The 18852-nt window shown below is 55.6% G+C and overlaps 1 protein-coding gene across 10 annotated transcripts in view; it reads left to right on the forward strand.

Annotated features, from left to right (window-relative positions):
- Positions 1-18852, forward strand: part of CAMK2B (calcium/calmodulin dependent protein kinase II beta) — an 80440-nt gene that overhangs the window by 15642 nt on the left and 45946 nt on the right. For all 10 annotated transcript variants that reach the window (XM_053218783.1, XM_053218780.1, XM_053218781.1 and 7 more), the window contains exon 2: positions 12625-12719. In XM_053218783.1, coding sequence (XP_053074758.1) covers positions 12625-12719 — 95 coding nt within the window. The remainder of the gene's footprint in view (positions 1-12624; positions 12720-18852) is intronic.

The raw sequence follows: 18852 nt of genomic DNA on the forward strand, positions 1-18852 counted from the left end.
AGCATTGGGTGTCGTCGTCGGGGTCCTGGATCTCGGGCTATCTGATCCACATGAAGTGCAATCTTGTCGTTTTAATTTGCGTTTCCCTGACAACACATGTTTGTGGGGCATCTGTCCACATGCTGACTTCTGTCTTCTGTCTTCTTTGACAAGGTGTCTGCTCCTGCCTTTGGCCTATTTTTCAATTGGATTGTTTGTTTGCTTATTGTTGCATGTTAAGAATTCTTTGCATATTTTTCGCGGCAGCCAGCTGGCTCAGTCAAAAAAGCACGCGGCTCTTGATCTTGGGGTTGTGAGTTCAAGCCCTATGTTGGATGTAGAGATTACGAAAGGAAGGAAGGAAGGAAGGAAGGCAGGCAGGCAGGAAGGAAGGAAGGAAAGGAAAAGAAAGAAGGGAAGGAAGGAAAGGAAGGAAGGAAGGGAAGGAAGGAAGGAAGGGAGGAAGGAAGAAAAGGAAGGAAGGGAAAGAAGGGAAGGAAAGGAAGGAAGAAAGAAACTTAAAAAAATTCCCTGGGGGGCGCCTGGGGGGCTCAGTTGGTTAAGCGGCTGACTTCGGCTCAGGTTGTGAGCTCACGGTTCATGGGTTTGGGCTCTGTGCTGACAGCGTGGAGCCTGGAGCCTGCTTCAGATTCTGTCTCCCTCTCTCTGCCTCTCCACCTCTCAATTTCTTTCTTTCTCTGTTTCTCTCAAAAATAAACAAACAGTAAAAAGAAAGAAGAGAATCCCTTGTGTATTTGGAATAGAAGTCTGCACCCGATGTGTTTCCTCCTCTCGTCTCTGGCCCATCTGATATCTCCCTCACTTCCATAGGGCAGGAGGCTCTGATCCTAACCAACCCTGTTTGGTCGGTTGTTTCTTTCTTGGAAATGCTTTTGGTGATGTATCTGAGAAAGTCATTGACAAGCCCAAGGTCACCTAGGTTTTCTCCTATGATATATTCTAGGACTTTTGTCATTTTGCCTTTTACATCTAGGTCTATGATCCATTTTGAGTTAATATTTGTGAAAAGTGTAAAGTCTATTCTAGATTCATTTGTGTGTGTGTGTTCCAGTCCTTAGTCTGTTCAAGCTGCTGTGACCTGCGGGCTTATGAAAAGTTATTCCTTATAGTCCTAGGGGCTGGAAGTCTGAGGTCATGGTGCTTGCAAATTTAGTGTCTGCTGAGAGCCTTCTTCCTACACAGGTGCCCTCCCCGTGTTCTCACCTGTGGAAGGTGTGGAGAGGTCTCTCTGGGGTCTCTTTTCTAAGACACTGGTCCCACTCATGTGGGCTCTACCCTCATAACCGAATCACTCCCCCAAAGGCCCCTCCTCCTAGTACCATCACCTTGGGAGTTAAGATTTCAACATGTGAATTTGGGCAACACAAACATTCAGACTATAGAAGAGCCTTTTGTTGAAAAGACGGTCTTGGGGCGCCTGGGTGGCTCAGTCGACTGAACGTCCTACTTCAGCTCAGGTCATGATCTCGCGGTCCATGAGTTCGAGCCCCGCGTCGGGCTCTGTGCTGACAGCTCAGAGCCTGGAGCCTGTTTCGGATTCTGTGTCTCCCTCTCTCTGAACCCCCCCCCCCCCCTTCATGCTCTGTCTCTCTCTGTCTCAAAAATAAATAAACGTTAAAAAAAATTTAAAAAAAAGAAGAAAAGACGGTCTTTTCTCCATTGACTTGCCTTTCCTCCTTTGTCAAGAATCAGCTCTATTTGTGTGCGCTATTTCTGGGCTCTCTATTCCATTCCGTTGATGCATTATGTATTCTTTCACCAAAACACACTCTCTTGATTCCTGCAACCTCGTAGCAAGTCTTGAAGTCAGGTAGTGTCAGCCTCAGACTTTGTTCTCCTCTGATCTTGTGTTGGCCACTCTGGGTCTTTTGCCTCTCTATAAACTTTAGTATCAGGTTTGATTCTTTTTGGGATTTTGATAAGAATTACATTGAATCTGTAGGTCAAGTTGGGAAGAACTGACATCCTGATGGTATTGAGTCTTCCTATCCATGGACATTGGTTATCCCTGTCATTTGGTTTGATTTCATTCATGAAAGTTTTGATTTTTCTCCTATATATCTTATACATATTTTGTTACATTTATACCCAAGTATATTTTTTGGTAGTAATGTAAATGGTATGGTGTTTTAAATCTCAAATTCTACTTGCTCATTGCTGGTATGTAGGGAAACAATTAACTTTTGTACATTAATCTTGTTTCCTGCAACTTTTCTATAATTGTTAATTCCAGGACGGTTTTTCTTGTCCATGTGGGGGGCCTTCTTCCATAGACAATCATATCATCTGCAAAAAAAAAAAAAAAAAAAAAAAGACCGTTTTATTTCTTTCTTCTCAGTCTGTACACATTTTATTTCCATTTCTTGTCTTATTGTATTAGCTAGGATTCCCAGTATGATGTTAAAAAGGAGTGATAAAAAGGGACATCTTTGCCTTGTACCTGATCTTACAGGAAAAGTATCTACTTTCTCTCCAAAAGTCTGAGGTTATTTGTAGGTTTTTTGTAGGTGCTTTCTATGGACTAAACTGTGCCCTGCTCCTCCAAATTCATAAGTTGAAGCCCTAACCTCCAATGTGACTGTATTTCAATCTTTCGGAGGCAATTAAAGTTACTTGAGGTCATAAGAGTGTGTCCCTGATCTAATAGAATTAGTGTCTTTATAAGAAGAGACACCAGAGAGTTCACTTGCTCTCTCTCCATGTGCACCTACTGAAGAGAGGCCATGTCAGCACACAGTGAGATGGTGGCCACTTGCAAGTCAAGAGAACAGAGCTCACGTAAGAAACCAAACCCTGCTGGACCTTGATCTTGGACCTCCAGCCTCCAGAACTGTGAGAAAATAAATTCCTGTTGTTCAAGCCACCCAGACTGTGTGACATTTTGAACTAATACAGTGTTTATCAAGCTGAGATAGTTCCCCTCTGTTCCTAGTTTGCTGAGTTTTTATTGTGAATGGGGATGTATTTTGTCAAGTGCTTTTTCTGCATCTATTGATATGATCATGTGATTTTTCCTTTTAAATCAGTTGATGTGGTGGATTATGTTAGTTGGTTTTCAAATACTGAGCCAGTCAACCGTGCATACCTGGGATAAATGCTTCTTGGCCATGGTGTTTAATTCTGTTCATACATTGTTGGATTCTATTTGCTAATATTTTGTTGAGGATTTTTGCATCTGTATTCATGAGAGTTATTGGTCTGTAGTTCTCTTTTCTTGTAATGTTTTTGGTTTGGGTAATGATGGCTTCACAGAATGAGTTAAGAAATATTCCCTCTGCTTCTTTTTCTTTTCTTTTCTTTTCTTTTCTTTTCTTTTCTTTTCTTTTCTTTTCTTTTCTTTCTTTTCCTTCCCTCCCCTCCCCCTCCCCCCCCCCCGCTCCTAGATTGTAAAGAATTGGTATAACTTCTTGCATAAGTGTTTGGTAGAATTCACCAGTGAACCCACCTGAGCTTGTGCCTTCTGTTTGAAAAGGTTATTAATTATTGATTCAATTTCTGTGACATATACAAGCCTATTGAGATTGTTTCTTCTTGTGTGAGTTTTGACAGACTATGTCTTTCAAGGAATTGGTCCATTTCATCTATGTTACCAAGTTTGTGGGCCTAGTATTCCTTTACTATCCTTTTAATTTCTGTGGGGTCAGTAGTGTTGGCCCCTTTTTCATTCCTGATATTAGTAATGTGTACTCTCTCTTTTTTTTCTTATCCTGGCTAAAGGCTTATCGATTTGATCTTTTCAAAGAATCAGGTTTCATTGATTTTCTCTATTTCCTGTTTTCAATGTCATTGATTTCTGCTCTTTTATTATATCTTCTATTTACTTTGGATTTAACTTGGTCTTCTTTTTCTAGTTTCCTAAGGTGGAAGCTTAGATTATTTATTTTAAGTAGTCTTTTCTAATATATGCATTCAATGACATTAATTTCCATTAAGCACTGCTTTTACTGTGTTCCACAAATTTTGTTAAGTTTTCTTTCATTTTTCATTTAGTAAAAATATTTAATATTTTTTATTGATATTTCTGCTTTGACCCTTGTTAGTTTTGGAAGTGTGTCGTTTAATCTCCATGTGTTTGTCGAGTTTTCCAGCTATCTTTCTGTGTTTCTAGTTAAATTCCACTGTGATCTTAGAGCATTCTTAGTATGATTCTGTTCTTATTAATTTGTTAAGGTGTGTTTGGTGGCCTAGAATGTGGTCTGTCTTGATGAATGTTCACGGGGGCTTGAGAAGAATGTGTGTTCTGCTGTTGCTGTGTGAAGTCGTCCATAGAGCCTTCTTAGATCCAGTCTAGTGATGGTGCCGATGAGTTCAGCTATGGCCTTCCTGGTTTTCTGCCTGCTGGGTCTGTCTACTACCTATTTTTCTTTAATGCTTATTTATTTATTTGAGAGGGACAGACAGAGCCTGAGTGGGGAGAGGGGCAGAGAGAGAGGGAGACACAGAATCTGAAGCAGTCTCCAGACCCTGAACTGTCAGCATAGAGCCCGACATGGGGCTTGAACCCATGAGCTATGGGTTCATGATCTGAGCCAAAGTCAGATGCTCAACGGACTGAACCACCCAGGTGCTCCTGGGTCTGTCTACTTCTGATAGAGGGTGTTGAAGTCTCCAGCCATAATCGTGGATTCATCGACTTCTCCCTGCAGTTCATTCAGTGTTTGTCTCACGTGGTTTGGCTCACTCTCTTTGGGCGTGTACACATTAAGGCTTGTTATGCGTTCTTAGAGAAGTGACCCTCTTATCATTGTGTGATGCTCCTCTTTATCCTGGTAACTGTCCTGCTCAAACCTGCTCTGCATGAAATTAACATGGCTACTCCTGCCTTTGTGGTTTAGCATGGGCGTGGCTTAGTGTTCTCCCCTTGTTTTTTTCACTGTAGTAAAATATACATAAAGTGTACCATGTAACCATTTAAATGTACAGCTCAGCGGCACTAAGTCCATTCACAGCATCGCATAACCACCACCGTCCATCTCCAGAACTTGTTCATCTTCCCAGAGTAATTCTGCCCCATTAAATAATCCCAGGGTGTTCCTCCCACTTCAGACCTCCTCGCATCCCTGGGCTGGTGCTCACCCTCTTGTTCCCGTCAGCTTTGCTGCCTGAGCCCTTCAGGAAACTCCTCAAGGATGTCTGCAGCCTGTACGACCGGGACCCAAGGGGTCCCAGCTGTGGTGGGGAGGGGTGGTGGGTCTGGGCAGTGCTGAGGGTGGCCGTGTGAGCCATGGGACTTAAATCAAGCAGTATGGACACGTGCCAAAGCCAGGCTCTCATCATCTGTGTAGGACTGTGTGAACTTGATGTGACTGTAGAAAGTTCCGCTGACTAGTTACCATTGTGCTTACTTACAGCTAGATCTTGTCAGGGCGTGCAGCACACGTGGTCAGGGGGCCCTACAGGGTTCTGACTCGGAGATGTGCCCACAAGACTCCCAAGTGAAGCGTGTTTGGGTATGTGTCCGCAGGTGGGCTGGGGGCGTCGGCTGGCTGGCGGGGGGCATTTCTGCCATGTCCCTGCCATTTCTTTCTTTGTGGATGGACTCGTTCAGAAGACGTCTGTTGCTGGACTTCAGTGGGCCACACAGGGTTTCAGCAAGGGGTCAGTATGGAGGCCTTAGACTAGAAGTTCCTCTGCCCCCAGTCCTGGCTTTCATGAGACTTTTTGAATAAAGATTCTGTGGTGAAATAAGTCAGGGAAAGGCTGCATCTCATACTCCTGAGTTGGAAATTCACAGTACAGATTATGACCATACTAAGGCCCTGAGAAATCCTGCAATAAAAAAGAAAGAAAGGAGGGAGGGAGGAAGGAAAACACTGTTTAACATACTGGTTCCCAAACCTATTTGCCCACAGAGCCCCCCTAGTACCTACCATGTGTTAATATTCTGTGGCTAATATTTGAGGGACATAATTTGGGAAACGTTTGCCCGGTGCACCCAGTGGCAGACTCCATAAGGTAGAGTCAAGGGCCAGCATGTGTGTGTGTTGGATTAATTGTGTGTCCTCAGGATTTGTATGTTGGAATGCAGTATCTCAGAAAATGCCCTTGTTTGGAAATAGGGTGGTTGCAGATGTGATTAGTTAAGATGAAGGCACCCTGGTGTAGGACGACCCCTCATCTAATATGACTGTGTCTTCTAAAAAGGGAAATTTGGACAGAGGGAGAATGTTACGTGACCATGAAGGCAGAGATCAGGGTGATGCTTCTACAAACCAGGGAGCACCGGGTCCCCAGCAAACCCCCAGTAGCTGGGGAGAGGCCTCAGGAGGAACCAGCACCTTGATCTTGGACTTCTGGCCTTTGGAGACAATACATTTCTGTTGTTTAAGCCACCAACCTGTGGTGCTTTTTTAAGGCGGCTCCAGGACACTAGCACGGTAGGGACGAGGCGTAGCTTTAGCATCTTACCTGGGCTCAGAGTTCGGGGCTGGGAGCAGCTGGGATTCCGAGAGCCTGGGAAACGCCAGGGTTGGACACTGGGACCATGGCGAGAACTTGTGTCGTTGTGGGTTGTGACTCACCCAGCTGTTGTGCCTTTGGAAAGAAACTCTCCGCGGATAATCGAGGTGTCCGCAGCAGCCCATTTGTGAGGAAGGACGTTAGAAACGTCCCAGATGCCTGCCAGTCGAGGAGGCGCTGTCTCCATGGAAGGACTGTTCTCTGCTCAGAGGAGTCATGATCTAGGTCAGAGAGTGGGGATGGTGTGTGCAGTGAAGGTCAACACGGAAGGCGGTACACCACCCAGGCGCTCACACACGTGACTGGTGTGGGTGCCGTAGAGGCCGCGGGGGCATGGGTGTTCATAAATAGAGTGAGATGCTGTCCACACTGGTCTGCAGCCAGGCTTATTCAGGCCCGCTTCCCCGTTTCCTCCCTGGACAGGAGAGGAACGCAGTCCCCAGGGCCCTGAGAGCCAGCCTGACGCTAGGGGGTGGGCAGCCTTTATGGGCCTGGCCCTGGACATCACTCCCACAGCAGGACCCCAGGCCAGCAGGACACACGCTTGCCCAAGTCCTGTCGGGGACCAGCACCATCTCCTCACCGCTCCAACCCCAGGGCCGGGGAGGACAGAGGGGAGGCTGGCGGGGAGGAGGGCAGGCAGGGAGGCTTACATACCCTCCTGGCCTCTAAGTTGAGGCTGTTTGCTTGGTCTCTAACATCTTGTTGCCTCCATTTTTCCCATGAGCATGGATCATATTTCATTATTATTATTGGCAGGAAAATACATAAAAACCACAATCCCAGTCGTCTGTTTCATGTAGAAGCTACTGTTTGCCACCCAACTGCTTCAGTGGAGACTGAAAATATCAGGGGACCTCTGTTTCTTCATCCCCAAGAGCTCATGTCACTCAAAGGTGGGACAGAGCGTTGAGAGAACACACGAATTAAATAGCAGCTGATCATGGAGGTGAACGGGAATGAAGGGGTGAAGGCCTCCCCGACTTGTGTCGGTGGGCCCAGCTGTGGCCCCGACGCCCCCGAGCAGAGCCTGCCTGGGGCAGGCCGGGCCGCGCAGGATGGACTGGGACAGCCTCAGGAAGGTTCCAGAACACCCATTTATTAACGTGCGATGGCAACCGAAGCTGCAGGACCAGCCAAGTGCTTCTGCCGCTATTGGCTTTTCTCGGCTCTAAACTGTGAGACTATCCCGGGGTGCGGCGGCCCCTCCAAGGACGGGGACATGGGTCGTGGCTAAACTCGCTGCCGGGAAGGCCCCAGGGACACCTGTCCACCACTGAGCCCCGCAAATGAGCCTCGTGCGGGACCGGACGAGGACAGGGAGTGGCCCGGGAAGCGGGGAGCAGAGAGGGGCTGCCGCGGCCCCGCAGTGTCCGCCCAGAAAGTGGGCGGGGGGGGGTCCACAGAAGGGGTGGGTGATCCCGGCAGAGGCGAGGGGCGGGGCGGATGGAGCCGATAGGGGTGGGGAAGAGGTTGACAGGGGAGGGAGGGTTGGCAGGGGCGGGGCCGTCAGGGGCGGGGCCGTCAGGGGCGGGGTGCGAGCTGAATTGGTGTGCGAAGCTGGCGGGGGCGGGGCGAGGTAGACGGGGCGGGGCCCGGGGGCGGAGATGCAAGGGCGGGAGGGGCGGGGCCAGGTTGATGGGGCAGGGCCAGAGGGGGCGGGGATTCAGGGGCTGGAGGGGTGGAGGGGACGACGCTGGCGGGGCCGGTAGGGGCGGGGTGCGAGCTAAGCTGGTGTGCAGGGCTGGTGGGCGTGGCCAGGACGGAGGGGCGGGGCGAGGTTTGACGGGGCGGGATCTGGGGGCGGAGATGCAGAGGCGGGAGGGACGGGGCGAGGCTGATGGGGCGGGGCCGGAGGGGACGAAAGGGGCGGGACGGAAGGGGGCAGGACCGTCAGGGTCGTGGCGGGCGGGGCCTAGGCGGAGGGGCGGGGCGAGGTTGATGGGCAGGGTCGGAGGGGGCAGGGGATGCAGGGGCGGGAGAGGTGGAGGGGACGACACGGGCGGGGCCGGCAAGGGGCGGGATGCAAGCTAAGCTGGTGTGCAAGGGCAAGCGGGCGGGGCTGGGGTGGAGGGGCGGGGTCGGTGGGGGCAGGGGATGCAGGGGCGGGACGGAAGGGGGCAGGACCTCCAGGGGCGGGGCCGGGGCGGAGGGACGGGGCGAGGTTGACCGGGCGAGGCCGGAGGGGGCAGGGATGCAAGGACCGTAGGGGTGGAGGGGGCAGGGGGGAGGCGGGGCCGGCAGGGGCGGGGTGCGAGCTGAGCTGGTGTGCCAGGCGGTCAGGGCTGGGAGGGGCAAGTTCCTCCCTGCAGGTGCGGCGTCGGCGGCAGGTTTCACGGTGGCATTTGGGGCGGGCGTGTGGTGGGGACAGTCGGGAGACCGGCGGTGGAGACCGCGCGGCCACACGCGAGCTTTGCACCCCCCCTGCTGTTGTGCCCCCCGCGGTCTGCCCCGGGGCCGAATGCGCTTGGCTGTGCGGATGGAGCGGAAGGGGCGGCCCCCAGAACGACAGGGAGAGACCGGGCCGGGGGCATCCGGGGAGGGATGGGGGGCGTCTTCTGAGGGGCTGAGGCCGTGGGGCCCCTGATCAAACCGTGAGGGGCCCGGCAGACCTCCCACCGCACCCCGTCCGTACAGCACAGGACGGGACGTGCCTTTTAATCCCGAAGAGGCACAGACCTGGCGGTCCTGGGGCCGCGGGTCCTGCACCGCATCCAGGTGAGGTCCGCCCCGTGCTGCCCGTCCAGTGGCCCCAGGACCCCCGTGGCAGGCTGCTGCCAGTGCCGCTTGTGGGGAGAAGCCAGGAGGGTGGGGCCTGTGAGGAGGGCCTGGTGGGGGACTGGCTCTGAACCTCCAGGTTGCCGCATAACAGGCCGGGCGGCTGCTGTTGAACTCACTTTTTAAAGTGAGTGGAATAAAGCGTTCAGATCATGAGGCCCAGGGCAGCAAGCCCTGTTATGGGGCTTTTGAAAATCACGCGAGGCTAATTAGAAAAGGAAACGTTTTTAGCGTCCTTGCTGGTTCCAAGGCTCACAAAAAATCCGGGTTACCGCGGGGCCATCCTGGGAGCTCAGCGCACACGAACCCTACCTTTGTCAGCGCCATCTCTTCTGGTGGGATGTTGCTACGAGTCCCCAGGGAGGAGGCTGTGGGCCTCAGCTGGATGTTGGGGCCCACAGCAGGTGGCCCAAACGGCACATGCTACATGCTTCTCCGTACTGGCGGTTCTGGGGGACTCCTGGCGACAGCTCAACACCTGGGACCCACTGGCAGAGCTGCTGGAGACAGGGGAGGCAGAGGGGCAGGGAGGGAAGGTGGCTCATGTGGGAGGAGCGGTTTCAGGCGGTTCTGCAGGGACAGCTGAGGGTGAAGGGGCCAATGCTTAGCGTGAGGTGGAGAGGTTGGAGGTCCACAATAACCAGAAGCCCGAGGAGCGGTGGTCACCTGCGGCCACACCAGCCCCCTGGGCGTGCCCTGCTTTTGCCAGCTTCTCCCTCCATGCCTGGGGACTGCCGTGAGCACCTGGCTGGCCTCTCCGTCAATTTCCACGGCATCTACCTTTGGAGACTCAAGCCCCAGGCTCAGCCACTCGTCCTGCAGTGGGTTTTGATGGGCATTGGGGTGCAGATGACCAATGGCAGAGAGGGATGGGGGCAGCTCTTTCTAGAACTTTCCTCTAGTCTGGGCAACAGGACCCCCGCAGAGGGGCTTCAGGAGGTGCCCTCCTCACACCTGGCAGGCAGGACATCAGGATGAAAAGGCCTGTGTCTAATGAGCTCCCCGTGAGCTCGATTATTGAGTGCCTGCTGCAAGCACTATGTCTGCTGCCCTCTTCATTTCCTCCATGTCCGGCGTCTGTCCACTGCCCACCTGCCCTTGGCCTCACAACAGGCCCTCACTGTCCCAGGTGTAGAGCTTCTGGGAAGGAAAAGCACCGTCTGGCATGGGAGGGATGCAGGCCCCCAGGACGTGGGGTGGAGGGCAGTCTCGGGCAGGTCTGCATAGCTGACTATCCAGAGCCCTGGGCGCTGGCTCTGTGTCCTTTTGTTCATGCACACTCTGCCGAATGCCGGGAGGATTGCTGGTCCCCTGTTGTTCATTCCCGTGCTTACCCTGTCTGGGCAGCATTTGGGGGAAGGGCCTGATGGGTCCGGCCCTGCTCCCAGGATGAGCCCTCCTCTGTCCTTGGGGGCCTCCCTGGGCGCCCGTCCTGCCACAGGCTTGCCATAAACGTGCCATCTGGCTGTTGGCAACTTCCGGCTGGGGGTAGACCTGCGCTGTGAGGTCCCATTCTGGCACAGGAAATTCTGACTGTCCACAGAGGCATGCATAGCCCCTGTCCGGGCAAGCCGATGGCAGCCCAGGTGCACAGACGCCATGCTATTGCTCCGAGCAGGAGGCTGGTGAGCACCAGCCCAGGGCAGTCTCAGGCAGGTGGCCACACAATGCCTCTCTCACCCCTCAGGCAGCCCCGGGAGTTTTTCTCACTCCTTACATGGATGGGGAAACTGAGGCTCAGAGAGGGTGATGCGGTGTGGCCAGGAAGCCCAGAGTAGAATTCGAAGCTAGGGCGGCAGGAAGTTGGCGGTTATTCTCCTTTGTGGGTCAAAATAATCATCCTTTCCTTATATTTTTTCTTATGTAGCGAGGAAAATCACAGGGGCAGAGAGTGTGGGGTGAATAGTGCGTGTCCCCCAACCTGCCTGCCCCCCAGGGCAGCCACTGCCCAGTTCTTGGGCGGACATTGAAAAAGCAGACACGTGGCCCTAAGTGCCACCATTGCTTATGACAGTCTGGGTGGTGAAGAAAACGTTCGGTTAGGGTTCGTGTCCTACTATTTAGTTTTTTCCGAGGAAACCAGTAGTACGTTCTAAGGAAGTTTTGTCTTAAGAAGGGTCACAGAAGTCCTCCCTCGTCAGCGGGGGTAGGTTGCGAGACTCCCAGAGGACGCCTGAAATCGTGTGTAGTTCTGAGCCCTGTGGACACAGTGTCTGTCCCGAGCGCACGTCTGTGATTTCGCTGCACTTCTGAGTCAGCTTCGGGGAGGGACACAGCAAGGATGGTGAAGGGAGGCTGGTGTGACAACACGTTGTGAGAAAGCCGTGTGGACACCACACGCGCCCTTTCTGCGCCGGCCCAATGGGGTGAAAAGCCCGGTGAGGCGGTGACGGAGGTGACTGTCACAGGCCTGTGACACAGCATGAGGCGGCTGCTGACCTGACCATGTGTTGGGAGGAGTATTTGCCTCTGGCCCACCGTGGGTAACTGCAGCTGCCTGAAGGAAGCCATAGATGCGGGGACTGTTGTGTAGCAAGAGCGTTCTCTCGTTAAGACACTGCCTTGGCATCACCCAGAACCGGGGGCTTGGTGGCCGTGGATTTATCTGGCTGCATAGGCCTGGGGGTCCCATGCCTGACGGGCCTCGTGGGGAGGACAGCGGAGGGGTGCGCCCGCCCGTCCCCAGTGGCCACCCACCTGGCCTGAGACACCGCCCAGGTCGTTTCCTGTTCCGGCTCCTTGGCCCCGGCTCATGGGCCTGGTCTAGCGTTCTTAAAGACTGGACCTTCTAACGGGACCCAGGCTGGCTGTCTGCTCTCTGGCAGACCCGCCTCCTCTCAGGGGCAGTGTCTGTGGCTGGTCCTCAGGCCTCTCAAGATGGCATCGCAGTGGTAACCGGCTCTCTCAGGTTTCTGGCTCTCAGCCCTGATGCTGGGCCCCCTCCTGCTCTGTGTAACAGGCCTCGTGGAGGTGGAGGACCAGGGAGGGGCCCTTTCCTCTGGCCGTGCGGCTCAGTGACACGATGCTCCTCCCTCTCTCTGAAACCTTCGATGAGTCCCGTGCCGGCTGTACTGCCTGGAGTGGGGCCAGTTGGTTGCTCTGGGGAGGACTCACTGGGCCCCCCGGTCTGGTGCCAAGGGCCTGAGGGCGCATGCTAGGAGGCCCCAGGCAGGCCCTCAGCCCAGCTGACCCTGAAGGACACTGGGGTGTCCCCCCAGGCCAGGGAAAGGGTCCCTGTCAGGTTGGCGCCAAGGAAAGAGGGCAGACCCATTTGGTGTCTCTTCCTCAAATGGACGTCTGCCCAGGCAGGGCTTTGTGGTTTGGGTGCAGGGTGCTCACAGGGAGATTAATCATCTCTCCTGCCTGTGTCCCCCGTTTTCTCTGCAGGGGGGCTTTCTCTGTGGTCCGGCGCTGTGTCAAGCTCTGCACTGGTCATGAGTACGCAGCAAAGATCATCAACACCAAGAAGCTGTCAGCCAGAGGTAGGCGTGGGCCGTGTAGGCGTGGGCTGTACTGGCATGGGCCGGGCCCACGCAGGCACAGAACTCGGCCGGATGAAGTGGTGCCTCCCGCCCGGGAGGGCAGAGAGAGGGACCCGTACCCTCACGCCGGATCCCACCTTGACCCTGGTCTGGGGGCTCAGGGAGGGCTGGAGGTGGGAGCCCTCGGTGGCCTGAAGACTTGTAGTGACCCGGCTGCCAGCACGATCCCTCCAGGTCGTCTGCACTAGGGGGCCGTCTGTCTGCACTGGGCAGGGCTGTGCTCTGGGCCTGCAGCGGGGAGTGGTGCTGGGTTGCAGCTGGCCCCGGGCACGTGGCCTCATCCCACCCACGCTGCACACCCCAAGCCCTTGCTGGGTGGCGGCCCGTTATGGGCACACAGAATCCTGCTCTTTTGAGGTCCAAGTCGTGGAGTAGCACACGGGCAGTGACTCAAAGATAGCCCCAAAGGGAGCAAGGGGCTGGGATCTGGGCAGGACCCCTGAAGGACCTTTGTTGAGGTGGCAGCATGGGGGTCCCCTGGGTCCTCTGACCCCAGGGCCAGACAGATGGAGGCCGGGTGACACCTGGGTGGAGAGAGAGTCAAATGAGGCCCCTGGGGTGCTCTCTGGCCTCCCAGGGGACCTCCAGTTAGTGTCCAGACACAGGCTCCTTCTCTGACCAGAGGGGCACTGAGTGTACTCAGTGCTGGCCTGAGTCCCTACTGGAACTGGGGCTGAGAGCTGCCTCAGTCCGTGGGCTCTGCGGTGGACAGTCCAGTGGGGCGAGCGGGTGACCTAGTGCCATATTTTGAGCTGCATGTAGACGTTGTGTACTTGCTGTGCTGTGTACCAGGCCTTCGGGCCCGAGAGTTTCCAGGGGCGGGCACTCCTGTCCCCGCTCATGGTGAGGGGCCTGGGGCACCCAGCCGGGGTCAGTCCCACGTCCTCCGTGTTTGCTGCCTGTTTTGGGGTCTGAGCACCGCGTGGGGAAGCTCTGGGCAGATCCAGAAACTAAAGGTCCCGACCATCCCTTGATGGTGAGGCCCCTGGGGGAGCTGCTTGGGGGACTGCCTCCCGTGGGCCTGGCCGTGGCGAGGGGGCCCGGAGGGGGTGACTCCATGAGGCCTGGGGGCCAGGGCAGCCCTGGGGCGTGCGTGCTTGCACAGCTCAGCCCCCATGTTTGGACCGTGGCGGTAATGGTAATGCTAAAGACAGCACTGCGAGTGCCTCCTGAACGCGGTTACTACTGTGTTCCCCGACGCTGGGTGGGGGTGCTGGTGGGGTGCCGGCTTTAACTATGTTTTGGGGAATATGTCTGCACGTGTGGAGTCTCTAAGGCGGAACACAGGCTTGTTCTAGCTCACAATGGGAGGAGAGAGCCCACCCTCAGATGTCCCCCAGACTAGTGAGGGAGACCCTCACTCATCCATCAGGTTTACTCAGCCCCTTCCACGTGCCTGGCCCTGAGCAGACACATCCACAGAAGCCACTACAACTGCCTGTGTTGGGTGCAGGCACAGGGGAGGGTCTCGAGGGATGAATAGGAGTTTGTGAGGCTCAAGCAGAAAAGCACGTGGGTATATTTCTATGGAATCACACAGCTCCTCTAAAGTACCTTCACACTCCCTGGTTTGTGTGTTTACTTTTTAATGTTGTATTTTATTTTTGAGAGAGCAAAAGAGCGCATGCATGAGTGAGGAGGGGCAGACAGAGAGGGAGACACAGAACTCGAAGCAGGCTCCAGGCTCTGAGCTGTCATCACAGAGCCCGATGTGGGGCTTGAACTTACGAGCCAGGAAATCATGACCTGAGCTGGTCTACACTTACCTACTGAGCTCCCCAAGCACCCCACCCACGGTTTATACCTGCAAAGTGCTCTACACGCAGAGAGGGTCAGGACCGGCAGAACCCTGAAATCCAGTATGTGTTGGGCAAGCACCACTGCTCATTCTTCTGCCCCTGCTGCAGCGAGCCTGCTGGCCCCTTCCTGACTGACAGCTGCTTTTCTGCCTCTATGTCCGGTGCGTCCGTGGAGCCGAGCACCGGCCTGGTGCTGGTGCCCTGCGCCGGGCCGGTGTCCTCGCTGGGCGCTGCTGGGGACGGGCAGCGGGAGACAGGGCCGTCGGGAATCGGAGCAGCTGGCCTTCACCCGTCCTGTCTTCCCTCACAACCACTCTCCGGCAGGAAGGGGGGCCTTGTTAGTCTGTGTCGCCCGGTACTGTGGAGGTCTTGGTCAATTTTTTTTCCTGTTTAACTCTTTATTATGGAAAATTTCAAACGTTCCCCAAATCTAGAGAAAGTGACAGATCGATCCCCCAACTTCAGCATTTGTCAGCTCTCAGCTCCATCTGTAGCCCCACACCCCCACCTCACAGCACGTCCCAGACGGCCTGTCACTTTGCACATGGTGTTCAGCACATTCTTCTGGCACAAAAGGAGTCTGCAGACAAGTGGCTGCCTCCCGGGTACCAGAGTCTCGGCACCCTCGGATCCTCCCCAGCCCCTCCTGGCTTTCCTAGCTGAGGGGCAGTGGGAGGGGTGAGGGGACAGGGTCTGCGCCCTGTGTGGGGCAGTGATGGGCTTGGGCTTGGAAGCACATGCCCACCCTATACCTCAGTTTCCCCAGCCATAAAACAGGGATGAAACCGGTGTGTGCTTGCTCCTGGCTGGACGTAAGGTACTTGGAAGGAGCTTGTGGGCACAGGCCTCCCCTCTCTGCCTAGCCCTGCTCCGGGTCAGAGGTCTGCCCACCCAGCCTGCAGGCCCCAGGGCCCCACAAAGCTGCCCTGGAAACCCCCAAGCCTGTGGGCATTTCCCCACTCCTGGAGGGCACTTGTGGCTGGTTTATTCCCTGCACCTCTCTGCTGCCTCCGTGAAGCTCCTGGAGCCAGCTTCCAGAAAGCCTGAAGTTCTCACCTGGCTTGACACTGCAGTCTGGCCCTGTCTTCTCCCTCCCTCCCCAGAGCTTTCTTCCAGCCCTTGGCTGCTTTCAGTGTTTCCAGGCACCCCTGGGTCTTTGCATGTGTGTTCTCTCTGGAAATGCTTTTCCTGAACTTCTATCTGCTTAACTCTTGTTGATGACATTTTCTCCAGTGGAGTCCGGGACCCAGGTACCCTGCTTTTTATGCTACAGCTGTCTTTCCCACAAGACTTCCAGGCCCTGTGGGCAGGGACTTCGTTCAGTACTGTGTCCCTACCAGGCCTGGCGGGTGGTGAGCACTCCAGAAAGGCTTCTGGTGGAAGGAACATGTGCTTTCGGTAGGCGAATTTGAAGAGGCACATGTACAGTCTATGCTGGGGGCAGGTAGTCCCCTGGGTGTGAGGCTGGGTGGGGACTGGGGTGGGGGTTGTCTAGGGCATTTGCTGACGTGTTGGGTCTGCACGGGAGGCCCCTGGTCAGTCCAGACTTGCAGAACACCTGAGCCTTTGGGACGTCCGAGTTGCAGTGTGTTTCTGAGGCAAACCCAAGGGTGGTCGGGAGGTGGGGGCAGGGCAAGGCCTGGCTGTCACTCTGTGGTTGTGCCCCCCAGGGTCACAAGGTCACAGAAAATGTCCTGAGCCAGGGCCCCCACCCTGCTAGGTGGCCAGCTCCATTGCTAGGAAGACCACAGCAGAAATGTGTGCCCAGCTGTTGTCCTTGTGGGAGGAAGGGACAGGGCGGGGGGCCCATGGCGGAGAGGAAGGGCGGAGAGACTGGACCCAGAGGCCTCGCCCCCTACCTTCCTTCCGCTGTTGCTCAAGTGCAGTGCAGTGTGGGGGGGCTCCATCTCCCGCTGGAGCAGCCCTGGTCCTCCGAGGCTCCTGATGATAGCAAAGCAGCCGGCCACACGCAGCGGCCAGGAGGAGCGCAGGCCCTGGGCACAGAAGCGGCCCCTGTGCGGGAACTGACAATGCCCAGATTCGCCGGGTCGCTGGGCATGACACCCAGCTGGTGCCAAAGACCCAAGTTTCGTACGTGATTTTGGAGGGTCTGAACGCGCTAAGCCCACAGTTACAGGACGGTTAACAAAAGCAGTTAGAGGGAAGTGAATTGGCTGGGGTGAGATCATGGGGCACACAAGCCTCAAAACCTGTCTTGTGGGCCCTCCCCCCAACTCACTGCCAGCACCACGTGGGCCTGAGCCCCCCTGGAGCAGGTGTCCAGCAGTGACCCCGGGCAGGGGCTCCACGTGGGGGAGGAACGACCCTGCAAGGACTGGGGCCCAGGCAGCTGTTACTCCCTGACCTTCAGCAGTAGTGAGTCTTCACGTAGCTCGGCAGTGACCTTCCACATCCCCTGAGGTCGGGGGTGGGCACCCCGTTCCACAGATGAGGAAACCAAGTCCCATAGAAGCAGAGACTTGCTCAGTAACACACAGTTGTGATGAGCAGAGCCTGGGGCACTGGCAGCTTCAGATTTCACCCAGCTGGGAGGGCTGATGGTTGACCTCACAGGTGGGGCCGACCTCACAGGTGGGGGCTGGCGTCACAGGTGGGGCCGACTTCAGGGGAGGAGCTAACAGGTGGGACTCACAGGTGGGGTTCACCTCATGGCGGGGGCTGACCTCACAGGTGAGGGGACCGAGGTGATCAGGGCTCACCTCTGGGCCTCCCATCCCCAAGCTGATGCCCCGCTCACCCCCAGCTCCCTGCCTGGGTCCCCTGGGACTACCTTCTCCCTAGGGCCCGTGTGGCCTCTGTGCCTTGGGGGCACCCCTGCGGGAAGGTGTGATGGGGGAAGAGCTGAGCCCCGCTCCCTCCCCGCCCCCCCCCCACCGGCCCCAGGAAACCTGGCTGGCGCAGGGCCACTCTGCACAGCGGGGGGCGGCGCGGAAACGTGGCTTTCCTGCCTTAGCCTTTCCTGGTCCGCCGGGCCCCCTGACCCACAGGCGGCGAGACTCGGTGGAACTGGGTTAACGCAGGGCGCGGGCGCCGCATTGCAGGGGCCACTGAGCATGCGCGGCCAGAGCCCCTCCCTCCCTTTCCCTACCCAAGCTCCCTTACCCTCTCCTCCCTCCCTTTTCCTCCCCTCCCCTCGTCCAGGCCCCCCCTCCCTCCTTTCAAACCACCCTCTGTCAGGCTCTACCCCTCCCTTCCCTTCTGCTCCCCTATCCTCTCCCCTCCCCTTCCCAGCTCCGGGAACTGCTTTCTTGCCTCCTCCCTCAGCTCAGGCCTCTTGACCCAGCACTCCCTCGGGCACCCCCTCCGCTCCACTCAGCCCGGGTCCGCAGGCTCCTCCCCGGCCAGGGGCTGAGCTCGGGTCTCACAGTCTAAGCAGGTCTCAATTGCAGATACACAGTGATTTTTTTTTTAGAGTAAGTATGTCCCAGACTCCCAACCAACTTTTAGCCAATTCTGCCCTCACGTGGGGATTCCCCAGGGACCCTGCGCTGTAGAGGGTCGCCCCAGGGATTTGGAGGGTGGGTGGGAAGGAGGAGCTCTCCTCTGGGCCTTCCCCCTCCACAGCCCCATCTCCTGAAGTTCTGTTGCAGGGACTTGGGTCAATGCGGAATTGGGGGCCCCCTGTGCAAGTGAGGGGGGAGTAGCAAGAGGACCTGGGGCCAGGGGACCCTCATTCCCGAGTCAGAGGAGGAGAGGGGACTGGCGGGGTTGCCAGATTTAGCAGGTAAATTTGAATTTCAAGTAGACCATGAAAAACTGAATACAAACTCAGCCCAAACTGAATGGGGCTTGCACTATTATTTGTTGTTTATCTGAATTTGGGACGTACTTGTGCTAAAAAATTCTTGTTGGTTATCTGAGATTCAAATTTAACTGGACATTCTCTGATTCATCAGGCAATACTAAACAGAGCTGTTGAAAGAATAGGTCTTTGTGATTAATTCATCAACTGAGTAGGTGAAGTCAGAGTTTTGGAAAAATGGGGGCGGGAAGGAGGGAGAAGGGTCCAGGGCAGGAGCAGACAAGGTGTAGAGGCCAGGCTGTGCCAGTGGGGGTCCTTTTGGACACACTGGCCCATTCTTGGGGCCTCACAGGTGATGAGGTGGAGAGCCTGGCTCTCCTGCTCGTTCTGGGGTTCAGTGATTCTGGGGTATGGCTGCCTTTGTGAAAGCTGAATCCATCCCAGGGGCTTTGGGACCTGCTGACCTGAGGCCTGAGTGGTGTCAGGCAGTCTCAGGGCTCACCCCGCTTGG

This window comes from Acinonyx jubatus, chromosome A2, assembly GCF_027475565.1.
Source record: "Acinonyx jubatus isolate Ajub_Pintada_27869175 chromosome A2, VMU_Ajub_asm_v1.0, whole genome shotgun sequence".
NCBI classification, from domain to species: Eukaryota; Metazoa; Chordata; class Mammalia; order Carnivora; family Felidae; genus Acinonyx; species Acinonyx jubatus.